General features: G+C 40.5%; 1 protein-coding gene across 2 annotated transcripts in view; it reads right to left on the bottom strand.

Moving 5' to 3' along the window:
- The window catches only part of KLF7 (KLF transcription factor 7), a 92,900-nt gene that overhangs the window by 44,918 nt on the left and 34,515 nt on the right, over window positions 1-13,467 (bottom strand). Inside the window, exon 3 of one of the 2 annotated variants that reach the window (XM_050752246.1) lies at window positions 5,503-6,133. In XM_050752246.1, coding sequence (XP_050608203.1) covers window positions 5,503-6,133 — 631 coding nt within the window. The remainder of the gene's footprint in view (window positions 1-5,502; window positions 6,134-13,467) is intronic. The other variant, XM_050752247.1, reaches the window with a different exon arrangement.

Genomic DNA, 13,467 nt, shown 5'->3' with positions numbered 1-13,467 from the left:
GACTGGAGCAATACTTTTTGGTGCAAATCCTTGCCCGACCATCTATGATGAGCTGTGTGACACTGGGCAAATTACTTGACTTCTCTGGGTCTCACTTTCCTCATCTATAAAATAAGATGGTACCTATGTCATTGGGTTAGTATAAGGATTAAAAGCGTTAATATTTGTAAAACATTTAGAACAATGTCTGGGACATAGCAAGTGCTTTGTATGTATTTGTTGAATAAGTAAAATAAATTGTATTTCAAACTTTAAAGGCCTTTCATTACATGTAGGACATAAAACTTCTGTTTGCCTTTTGAATGTTACACTGGTCTTTTTGTTTGTAGTATTTTTAGTCACCTTTTCATCTGAAAATAAACTAGTTCCCTAAATTCTGATTAAACTTAGAGATTGTGCCACTTTCTGATTCAGTAAGATGGGCCCCAAAGCAAATGTAAAATGCTAAGCAAATTGTACATTTGTATTACTTTTCCACCTGAAAAGCATCCTGTTACACTGTTCAGTACAAAATCTAGAGAATGCTTATCACCACCCATGGTTTAGGTGACAGCAACTTCAGTCTAGAGAGAGTCCTCCAAGCAGCACGTAAAGAGAACAAGGCTTCTTCACATCTCCCTTCACTGCGACCAAGAATCAAAGATCGAATGGCCGTTGTCCTGACTTTTCCAATATGACTCACGCATAGTAACATAAATGTGGACGTGCCTTTATATGCATTTTCAAATTTGAAAAGTCTGTTCACTTAGCACAAAGCACCATTTCAATGAAAGGTTTTTATCTCTTCTCAGAAGTAATTAAGAAGAAATGTAGAAAATACTTCTTTCCTTTTTTTACACAGAAACTATTAAGATTTTTTAAAATTTGATTTTTGCTGAGAATGAGCATGAAGTTTTTTTTTTTTTTTAACATTGGAAGTGAAAGTTACCTTTCATCAAAATATTAAGGATTATTTAGCTGACTCAAGAAGATGAATACAACTATGATCATAATGGTAGAATTTGTGAGAAAGAAAAATATATGAAGACCAGAAAACAGAGTAGGAGAGAAAGGTCTGCAATGGCTTGGCTGCTAAGAACATTTTTACGCTCATGCCAACACTAAGTGCTCTTCCCAATGAATAAACCATATGTCCATTTAAAAAATATTTTTATTGTTTTTGAGACAGGGTCTTGTTCTGTCACCCAGGCTGGAGTACAGTGGTGCAATCTCGGTTCACTGCAACCTCTGCCTCCTGGGGTCAAGCGATTCTCCTGCATCAGTCTCCTGAGTAGCTGGGACTACAGGCGCTGCCACCATGCCCAACTAATTTTTGTATTTTTAGTAGAGACGGGTGTTGGTCAGGCTGGTCTCGAACTCCTGACCTCAGGTGATCCACCTGCCTCAGCCTCCCAAAGTGCTAGGATTATAGGCGTGAGCCACAGCGCTTGGCCCTTATGTCTATTTTTATACGCTTCCTTTCACTAAATCCTGCTACTTCATAATATTCCCTTTGTCCCAGTCCTTGCCTCGTCATCCTGCACCTCCAGCTCAGTACCCCCATCTCTAACTTTACTTCCTTGGGCAACCCGTGTTTGTGCCCTAGCTACCAATGTGAACATCTGCTACCTTAAAAAATAATAAATAAAAAATCACCTCATTGCCTAATATCCTCCAGGGCAAAAATTTTGAAGGATTCAGCATCCTCAAAAAACAGCCACAGAAGGAAAAAAATGCATATCTTTTTCAGCTCAGTAAATTCTATCTATATAAAGATTAAATGAATAACACTTTAAAAATTATTCAATGCAAGCAAATCCATGTTACCAACATGTATTGTCTTCCTTTATGCATATAAGAGGAAGACACACACATTTTATTTTACTTCTTCACTGTTTCTCCTTTGCAATGTATTACCACATAGAAGAGATATAGCATGTATCTGCAACTGTAGAGAATAAAATGCAAATATTTCTCTTCTTTCTCTGGGATGGTATTCCTATCTCCCTTTTTTCCCTGTATCAAAACACCTCCCCAGCTGGAAGATAAGAAATATTTTCACTGAATTAAAGTGAGTCCTGTGTTAAAATAGCTTGCCTGAATCCAACCAGAGCCCATTTTTAAAAAATCTTCATTTCCACATTTGGTCAACAGCTCTCCCAACTCCAGGCCTTATATCAGCAGCCTCTTTCCAACCTGAATTCCCATCTCCATATACCTTTGCCCTCGAGCTTTTACCAGTCCATTTCCTTTACATGTTTGCACTTAATTTGATTCCATCCTTCATGCTTTTTTCATTATTCTTAGTTCATCTACACCACATAAATTATCACCTTTGTTTTCAGTTCCCCATGTGCTCCAATTCACACCAATTCCAAATAAATACTTCTGATTCTCATCCATTTAATCCAAATTAATTCATATTCTCCCCACCCTCCATCCCTGTCTCTACCTCCCCTTTTATCTGTTTCTCTTTCTTGTAGCACCTACTTTCCCTTCTGTGCATGTCTCTGAGGAAGGTTTTACAGGCAAAATGCTTCCGCGGATGCCACGCAACTGCTTACTATGTTGTGGGAGGAAAGGCATGATCTTTCCGCCTTACTGCCAACTTCCATGGGCCAATGCTTGCATGTCTGGTTTATCCTCCGTAACTTGTGTCCACAGTGTCATCACCCCACATCCCATTGATCAACCACTGGCAGCGAGAGGGAAAAAGCTTCTTGCTGTTTTACGGTATTTAACTTTGGCTAACTGGCTTATTTCTGGCTTACAAAGCTCTTTTTTCACTCAGTCATCACTAATATCAACAACAATAGTAATAGCTATAATCAACCCCACTACTATCTGTAATGAGTTCTTACTATCTATCAGGTTTTTTTTTTTTTGAGACGGAGTCTCGCTCTGCCGCCCAGGCTGGAGTGCAGTGGCCGGATCTCAGCTCACTGCAAGCTCCGCCTCCCGGGTTCACGCCATTCTCCTGCCTCAGCCTCCCTAGTAGTTGGGACTACAGGCGCCCGCCACCGCGCCCGGCTAGTTTTTTGTATTTTTTAGTAGAGACGGGGTTTCACCGTGTTAGCCAGGATGGTCTCGATCTCCTGACCTTGTGATCCGCCCGTCTCGGCCTCCCAAAGTGCTGGGATTACAGGCTTGAGCCACCGCGCCCGGCCAGGTATTTTGTTTTTTTACAAGTATGTTACAGATATCTGCTCATTTAATATTCAAAACAATCTAGGAGGTAGACACAATTGTCTCTATTTTAGAAATGAGGAAACTGAGGTCATAAATCTAGGAAGCGATAGGGTGAGGACATTAACCCAAGTTCACCTGATCACAAAGCTCAGCTCTTAACTGCTCTGCAATACTGCTTTTCTAATAATGCTGGTGCCTCCCTGAGTGAATTCCCTATAGGAGTTTTCCACTTTAGTCCAACATAAGGCAAGTAGTTGCAGGTGCCAGGTAACATAATGAGCTCCACCTTGGTAATCACTCTGAGTAGACAACGCTCAAAAAAACAAAGCACCAAATAATGCATCAACCCTAACAGTCACCCTCCTGACATCTCTGTTGGAAAGAGGGGATAAGAAAGAAGAAGAAAATGCTCTGGACTCCCTAAAAACAATCTCTGCTTTCCCAGAGCTGTCCAGCCTCCATGCTAAGCAGGATGTGCCCTTAGTGCCAATAATTCAAAAAGTGTCCATAATCATGAACTCCACAGCCCCAACACAACACAACATTCTTGCCCTTTTCTGCCTTCTCTGGTTTCCTGGAGGGGCCAGGAGATGAGTCATGCACTCCAGCCTGGGAGCACTGCAATGTCTTTCCAATGTCTTGCCATTACTTTACTCATTGACTTTACAAAGAAAGAAATATCAATAAAAACTACCTTCAGGACAATATCAAAGAAGCAAAAACTGACAACAGCATGCAGCATTAGCCTTGGTGTATGTGGAGTGGTGAACTGGAACCCAAATTCTGATGAGAAACCATGAGTGGGTCTCTGCCTGAGCCACGGGATATAATCATTATGTTAGGAGACTGTCCCATGAACCAAGCAAGAGCCACGCAGGAAATTAAGTTCAGAATTAGAGCAGTACAGGCCCAAGTCCTGGTGTGCAAGGAAGTGATGTCAGTCTTCACTCTCCCATGGGAATAACTCTGAGGTTCAAAACAGTGATTTCCTCTGTCACACATTATGTATTTGAACTTCAGAAAGTTCTTCTCGACTACACAAAAATAGTTCATAGACCTCCAGAACATTAGAATTGAAAGGGGCCTTAAGAGTCAGATTGTTCAACAGATGTGGACAATGAGCTCTGGCGAGGTAAAGGAACAGGCTCAAGGTCACAGAGCTAGATAGTGGCAGAGTTAGAACTAAAGCCCGGGTTGTTCTGATTTTCCAGCCAACAATCTCTCCCCTGCACACTTCTTTGGTGGCACAGCCCAGAAGGCCCCCCAGAGCACCAAACACTTTTCCTAGCTTATATGCCATCACTGATTTCTCTCCAAGAATGCTTTTATACTTCCACTTACACCTTTGGGGATTTTCCCTATTCAGCTCGCAGCATGCAAACAGTATGCAAAAACCACACAGGTAGCACACTGATGGAGAGTCACTTAAAAGCCACCAATCACGGTAACTGCTACTAGCATCCTCGTAGCTCAGGAAGAGACACTACCCCTAAGCTCCAATCTCAAAGCAGAGAACAAAGACCAGTTCCAAGAAAAATACGAGTCTCACTCTTTTCTGTGTAAACCCCACTTTTCCAAATTATCCCATTGCTCAAAAGATCAATATGATTGGAACTTAGGGGTAGTGTCTCTTCCTGGGCTACTAGGACGCCCTGAGTAAAATACACAATCCCCATCCCTCCCCCACCCGCTCTTACCACACACATAGCAATGTAATCACTTTAGCAACTTCTCAGTAACAAGCTCATTAAAAAGCAATTCTGCCATCTCTCCATAAAGCACGCGCCAGAGAACAATGCAAAAGAGGAGATGCCAATTAATTATAGAATGATCACATCTAATGAACTCTGAAACCCTCCTGCTGTTGGTGACTTTGATGAAAAATCAGGATGCTGGGAAAAGAGTGAATAGGGACACCCTGGCTACCTTGTTTAACTGTGAATGCTTTCAAATGCATCCTCAGACCCCAGTGTTGATCAAAACTGTGGAGCTACACTCGCAAAACAATGCAAAGTGTCAGGAAAGCGACAAGTGTCTGTGTCACAAACAGCTACGAGTCACTGCCAGGGCCCCCTTCAGCCATCCTCAGAACTGCGTGATTCTATGCTGTGGTTGGCACTGTAGGGACAAACCCATGTCCTGTGCTTGGGACATCTTGAGATCTTAAGGTAACAAGTGAGTCATTCTTTGTCCCTACCTGGGCCCTCCCGCCTGTCTATCACCTCCTCATCAGCAGGGATGCCACTCCTCAGAACAAAGAGGAGCCCTCCCACATGAGGAGGCTACAGGAGGGGAAAGGAGAAGAAACCACGTGCGGCCAACTTGTACCACTACCTGTGTGAGTCCTCTGGTGGGCCTTTAAGTGGGAGCTTTTTGTATAAACTTTCCGGCACCCGTTAAACTGACAGCGGTGAACCCTCTTCTTGTTTTCGGGACATGCTTCAGCCCCTAGCCCTCCTTGGTCACTGTCGCTCTGTCCACTCTTAACGGCCCCGGCAGCCGTCACGGCTGCTGCAGCTGTTGCGACCCCTCCCACCTTTACGGAGCTGAGAGCAGCCTTCTTGGCCACCAGTTTCAACGTCACCGTGCCATCCACGGCAGAGAGAGTTTGTGAGGTTTTGACCAGATGGCGGCTGAGCTCAGGGGACGATGGGGGCGTTAATGAGGTCACTGCGTTGAGCTGGGCCTGGTTGACGGCTGTGTAGCTGTCTAGAGAAGAGCTGGCCGGCTGGAGGCTGAGGCAGGTCTCAGATAGCAACTTGTCCCGAGAGAGCAAGATGTCCACTGCTGAGCTCTTCTCACAGATGGCCGCTTCCACGGGGAGCAGCAGGGGGTCTAAGCGACGGAAGCTTTCCTCAATGCACGGGGGAGGGGAAGCGTGGAGGAAACAGTCCAAGTCCTCACCAAAGGTCTCCGAGATCCTCCTGGGCTCCGTCTGCAGGTAGCGTTCCAATTCAAGGCATGTCTGTGAGAGGAAGAACGAGGGAGAGAAACAACAATCAGAGGCACAGAACACCATGAGGCCACACGTTGACAGGCAGAGGGGAAGGTGCAGAGAGACTGGTTTCATGGCTTATATCAGAAACACTTTAGTAGAAGGTCTGACCTTGTTATTTATTCTCTGAATACCTCTGAAGGGTTCATAAGGGTCACATCACATGATTTAAATTACTCTAGCTGAAGAAGAACAAGAGCCTCAGGAGGACTATCTCATACCTTCGAGATTCCAGAGAACATCAAATGATGATCTCTTGCCCCTCAATCCAATTCAGAAGGTAAGACGCTCCAATTCCCCCTCTAGAAATTCTCATGCAAGCAAGAAGCAAATAGAAACAGATAAGGTTTTCATACTAAGATAAGACTTCCCAGAGTCCAACTTCATTATTCAAAATAGACTTGAGCACATCGCACAAGTCAGTCAGTTTTCCCACTTGCTCTGAAGAACAAGCCATTTTCACTCAAACTAAGAGGTGACCTCAGTAACAATCAATCAACAGCAAGCCCTGCCTTGGGGATGGATTCCATAACCAGCAGGAAAGAATATTGTTCTAAAGAATGTCTACCATAAAACTTTTGAGGCACAAGACAAAACCCTTGTTGTTTATAGCAAGTCATTTAAAATACAATGCTATATACTTTGTGGCAAGGGGCATAAATCCCATTTCAATGGTTTAGTGTCTCTGACTACATGATAAAAATACATTCAAACATAGCTATTCAGACCACTTAAAGATAGGACCCAATATATTTCAACATAAAATTTTCACCTGGTAAAGAAACAGGGGAGAAGAACCAAAAAGTTTAGTTTCAACAAATCTTCATCCATGGCACTCATAAGTTTTTGTAAGATGGGGGAGTGCTTTTATGGCAAAAGTAGATATTTAAGAAGTTTGTATTCTAATGCCCTCCTCACTCAAAAATCCTAAAATTCCAGAATCTTGTATAAAACTACGTTGCTAACTTGCACTATCAGCTCAATTGGCTCTATCTTCTGGATTCAACAAAGAACCACCGATGGCAAATTTAAAATGTGACTAGCTCCAAATTTACTGCCCCCGTAAAGCTCCTATGTTTTCAACCAATGTTCTGATTCTAGGCATTTATTTTATTAAGAATATATTTTAATGATATACCTAGTAGTGTTGTATCTGTCAAGGATTTTATTTTGGTGACATTTCAAAAGACTGGTTTTTAATCACACTTCTGGTAAAACTCTGCATTACTGAATAAGAAAATCAGATTTTTAACTGTGAATCAGCTTTGGGTCTCACTGTTGATTTTCAATGGTAAGAACTAATGAATGGTTTCAATCTTCATTCAGCACTCATGTCACAAGTGTTCATTCAACTACTGTGCTCACAGCAAGGTACAAGGCTTTGTATGTGGTAGAGGGAGAAGATACAGCAGTAGATCCGTGTGATGCAGGTATAGAATGAACAATCACAAGTTAAAAATTACATAAATTCACATAAAAATATGATACCAAAAATAGTATAAAATGTGTTAAGTTCTTAGGGGCTGAGTGGACACCTAATTCTATACTCTACAGTAATGTAGTACTAATCAAGGAAAGCTTAGTGGACAAGGAAGTTTTGATTCTGTTTTGCTTATTGATTAAATAATAGCTCTGACTCAGTAGCTTCCCACTACTCTATGTTCGAAACCAATATGATGACCTTCTCCGGTCTAGAAATATGAATTATCCTCACTTGCTTCTTTTCTGAACTCCACTTCTCAAAAGTTTCCCCTTCTGTATTCCATCTCATTGCTAGAAATTATCACTTACATTTCTCCAATATTGAAGCCCTCAGTCTTGGCTCCATTCAATTCATTTCTGAATTATAAGATTCTACTCCTGAAATCTCCCTTAAATTTCTTCTTCCCTTTATGAATTATCACCTATCAAGCACAGTGCCTGGTACCTAACAGGTACATAATGTCTGTCAAAGACAAAGCCCACTTCATACTATTACTTTGATCATTATACCTCTTCTACTCTTCAAAAGCCATCTTTGAAACCCTACCCTGTACCATGCTGAGGAGGAAATCTTAGAAATGACACTAATACGTATCTCTGGGAATACAACTGCAAAGGTTCTTGAGCTTTGCCTAAACAGCAGTACCAGATCTTTGAGACACAGATATGTTTTAGGTAAAAATCAGGATGCCTGGGTAACATACCAAGACCCTGTCTCCACAAAAACTAAAAGAAAAGTAGCCGGGCATAGTGGCTTGTGCCTATTGTCCCAGCTACTCAGATGGCTGAAGTGGGAGAATCACTTAAACCCAGGAGTTCAAGGTTGCAGTGAGCTACGGTCATACCACTGCACTCCAGCCCTTTGGGAAAGACAGCAAGACCCTGTTTCTACAAAAAAAAAAACCAAAAACAACAAAAAGAAAAAACCGTTGACTCATGGGGTGTCAGATGTCCTTGAAGTAGTTCCCTACCTCCTCTACAATGACTTTTACATACTCAATCATCACTGCCTGTGCATAGAGTTTTTGTATCCATTTCTTTACAGACTAACCAGCTCAAAGATGGAAAAGTCACTAAGAAATTGTGACTATTAGAAGGTTCAGATCTCTTCATATTCAGAGTTCTGTGGGGCTGAGATATTCTAAATAAATTTACACACTCTTCTGGGAGGATTAAGTAACTTATCCAGTATGCCCTGGTGTGAATTGCAGGAGCACGAGTCGTATTTATGATGTAAAGATGGAGAGACACCTGATCACTAAAATGTGGAAAAATCTGGACCACTTCAGAGTGGCTATAACTTGCAATCCTAATACAGGGCATTCTTATTCCTTCTGAAAATTGAAGAAGCGTAAGTACCCATCGGGATGTACTGGACAGCCCTGTCAAATCATTATGAAATGACTGCTGTCTTAGGAAATACACTTCTTATATCTGCTGGAGATGAAGTTTAGGTAGAGGGGAAGATTTTGTCAATTGGAAACCAGGGTGAGGTGGTTAAAAACTTTTCTCATCACGAGTAATGGAGATTAAAATGTTAAGGTCAAGGAGGATTCTATTATTAGATTATTTCCAAGTCAATGAGAACATTTATTTCCAACATTGTTTGTAAATGATTATGAGAACTCTCATAAGAAATGTCCATGATAGGCCGGGCACACTGGCTCACGCCTGTAATCCTAACGCTTTACGAGGTCGAGGCAAATGGATCAATTGAGGTCAGGAGTTTGAAACCAGCCTGGCCAATATAATGAAACCCCACCTCTACTAAATATATAAAAAATTAGCCAGGTGGGGTGGCGTGCACCTGTAATCCCAGCTACTCAGGAGACTGAGGCAGAAGAATCACTTGAACCCATGAGATGGAGGTTGCAGTGAGCCAAGATTGCACCACTGTACTCCAGCCTGGGCAACAGAGCAAAATTCTATGACAAAAAAAAAAAAAAAGCCCATGATGTTTAATGGGAATTGAGGTATTAGTATTTCCTCATGGATTTTAATATATACACATATACATATATAGAGAAATAAATGTGTATATGTATGTGAGAGTATACATATATATATTTCCTAACTCCATCCACTGAAAGAGGCTACAGGCAAAGATCAACCCCAGTAGCAATGAGCACACTTAGCCCAGGGATCTTGGTTTCTAAATATCATTACCTAATAAAGGGAACCAGGACTCCCTAGATAAATAGTCGTTTGAAGGGCTGGAACAATGAAAATAAAAGTTGAGCCTAGAATATCATTGTGGTACCAAAATATGAGGACGTGCTCATAAAGTGATGAAGTCATGTCAGAAAGACTCAGAAGCCAACTTAAAGGAGTTCTCAATGGCCAAATGAAAAATATTAGGTTATAATTCATAAAATAAATATCCCTGAATCCATACTGATACAAATAACTGAAAATAAATAAATAAATAACTGAATAAATTAAAAGATGGAAGGAAAGGGTCAGTTCCTCATTACAGTAAAATTATGATTCAAAAACACAGAAGGAATGATGGAAATAGAAAATCACCATTAGGCAAACAGCAAGGTAATAATGATTACAAGTAAGAATTATCAATGGATGCTAAAACCAGTAGACAGATGTATGATGAGAAACAAGGTATCTGCCTTGTCTCAAAGTATCCACCCAACAAAATATTTACTAATTACAAAGATAAAAATAATAACTTTACCGTGGAGAAACCTGGAAGAAACCACCCTAGCCATATGATCAAAGTTAGCAGAACAAGGAACCAGTAATACTGATCACGTGTACCCCTGATATGATATGCTGACAAGGGTACAATATTATTCTATGATATTCCTGTCAAAATGGATAACCTCAATCTAATCACAAGAAAACAGACAAATTTAAATTGAGGACTATTCTACAAAGGAAATAGCCAGTTATTCTTTAAGTGTTGGGTCACAAAGAACAAAGAAAGACTGAGAAGCTGTCACAGACTGGAGGAGAATGAGGAGATATGGCAACTAAATGCAATGGATCCTGGTCTGGATCCTGAACCAGTAAAAAGGACTGGTGAAAAAAATAATATAATTCAACGGAAATGTATAGATTAGTTAATGGTATTATATCAATGATAGCTTCCTGGTTCTTATAATTGAACTATGGCTGCATAACATTAGGGGAAGCTAGACAAACCATATTTGGTAACTCTACGTACTATTTCTGCAACGTTTCTGTAAGTCTAAACTAACTTCAAAAAACACAGAGAGAGAGACGAAGACCATCAGCAGGCTAAAAGTGTCCCTAAACTGTAAATTTGGATATAGAGTTCAAATGTTTTTCCACCAGAACCAGAGATTTACTCTGTTTGAATGATACTCTTGCCAGCAAACTCCAAATCTACGTCAGCAGATGTCAGTTTAATGACATAAATTATGCCTGTCTGGCACTCACCTTGGAGGTACAAGGCTTCCCTCAGCCTGACCTAACCATACAACTTGAGGCTTGAGCTACTGGATCAACCCCCAGCCCCTAAAAAATTCATTACAGTCAGCAATGGGAAGAAAATGTTCCTGAGTGCAAAGTGATTTTCCTCTATATTGATGAGTCACAGATGAGCTTTGTGAAGACTCTCTTGATATCTCAACTTTGAAATGCATGGCTTCGCCTAGCTTCCTAATAAACATCACCTGAAATTCGTGTTGAAATGATCATCTTTAAACCTTTTTAAATACTCTCTTCTTGCTTTTCATAGCCTTCTTACTTGTTGCAACATACTTATTAAAAGTAATAATCCAAGACCTAGTTAAAAAATAATAGACTTTAAACCTATTATTGCCTACTACATCTATGATAATTTTCTTACGAGGACCTGACTTTTCCTCTCCATTTGTTTATTCAATCATTTGTTTGTATCAGTATGAATTCATTTTTATTTTATTCTATGGATTGTAATCCACTATCATCATTATTCATTTTTGTTGCTCAGAGGCAAAAGTTTCCAGAGACAGAAGTTGAAAGAAAACAGGATAACTCAAGTTTTGTGGCACATATTAAGTTTATCAAAATCTCTCTGCTGCTGGCAAGAGGTAGTTACTTTCACAGCCTTGAGAAAAATAGAAGACACTTGGTCATATATGGGCATGATGCCAAGGTTACCAAATGGCTTCTGTTCAACCTGTCTTTATCTCATCATCAATTATGTGAAAGTTGCTGGTCAGGATTGCAAACATCTCCTGTCACTTTGACTATTTCCCCTAAAACCCCTACTTAAAGGGTTTCCTTCACCTGTTCTTCTTGTCCTTACTTTCCCATGCCCATATGCTTGAAACAATCTTCCTTTCACCTTCCCTCCCACTCATCGTTCTTTCATTCCAAGTTCAACATAAAGTCTATCCCCTTCAGGGAGCCCAATCTAGGAAAAAATGGAGTCAAGAAAATACGCTGACTATCAAGTGTTGAAAGACACCCCTCTTCAATCCTAGACAATTAAACAGTATTTCCAAAATAAATCTTAGAGTCCACAGATTGGTGGGATGTCTGGTTTATTAAGATCATGATTTTAAGAGCAATGACATTTCTTATACCGTATGTTACTAAACAGTAAAGTTAAGTGGTTAGAGCTAAACCTCTACTTCTGTTTTCTCACATGGCAGATATGTCTAAGTGTTTGAAGTGATGGAGAGTTGTAAGAGTTAGAACTTTCTGAAAAAAGGAGCTAGCATCGTCTCACAACTCCCATCCATTGCAACCACTATAACTACAATCATGTTTAGTTGGGGCAGACTGTAGTCCAGGCTCTTCACTGCCATCACTTTTCAAACAAATTATCTGGAACGTAAAAGGTTCTAGTTTTTATTTGTGTCTTTTAATTTGAACATAAGACAAAACCATTAGTATAATATTTTTGCTACTACCCAATAACTGTGCCACTTTGGGTAATTATTGAGAGTCTCTGGATCCATGTACACTCAAGTTAGTAAGTAAAACAAATTTAAAGAAACAAAGAAATTGCAATTTTCTAATGACTTTTTCTGGTACAGAGTCAATGAAATAAAAGGCCACCAACTACACTCAATGTTTCTAATCAATTTTCAGTCATTTGTGGTCCTTTAGCCAGCTGCCCTTAATCTCAATCATTCCACCTATCTCGCCTAAAAGGGCCAAGAGTTAAAAGTACAAACAGATTAAACAAATTGGGGAGATAATGCAGATACAAAAGCATGGGAAACTGCAGCTTTCCACCATGTGGAAACTTGCAAAGTCATGCTCCCTCTGAGATCAGATCTGGACCTGAATGATGATGATGGTGGTGGTGAGGAGGATGATGCTTCTGGTGAAGAAGGGATGGACTTTGGTTCCTAGAAAGAATGTTCACCCAAGTAATCGCACAAGCAGGTAAACTACACTTGGCTGCCCACGGGAGCCCCTTTCTGACATTTATTGTGTGGTTTTTGTCATGTGGTATTAACCATGGTGTCACAGTCCCCAAAGAGTTTGAAGTAAAGAAAGAAACAAACCCCTTGCCTTTCTCCTGGGAGAGTCCCAAAGTTCAATTAGCGTTTTTGTGCTTTGAAATCTTCAAACATCCCAGAATGGAAATTCAGAGTGACACAAAACAAGCTACTGTTAGGAGGGAAATGTGGGCTTCTTTCTTCAAGCCACCTTTTAAAATACTCATTCTTTTCTAACTTATTAGATGTGTTTACATATCACTTTTCAGCAAAAAAGACAGATTCTCTGACTCCAGAAACCAACCTGAAAATCTGGATTGCAAAGACTGATATTGATGGCAACTTTGTGACTCTCTTTCTCTTCAAAGAATGATATGATGTAATGATTCTGACACATTCCTAGGC

The sequence above is a fragment of the Macaca thibetana genome, chromosome 12, assembly GCF_024542745.1.
Source record: "Macaca thibetana thibetana isolate TM-01 chromosome 12, ASM2454274v1, whole genome shotgun sequence".
In the NCBI taxonomy this organism is placed as follows: domain Eukaryota; kingdom Metazoa; phylum Chordata; class Mammalia; order Primates; family Cercopithecidae; genus Macaca; species Macaca thibetana.
Note: the sequence above shows the minus strand (reverse complement) of the source record. Positions and strands in the feature narration are given on the sequence as shown.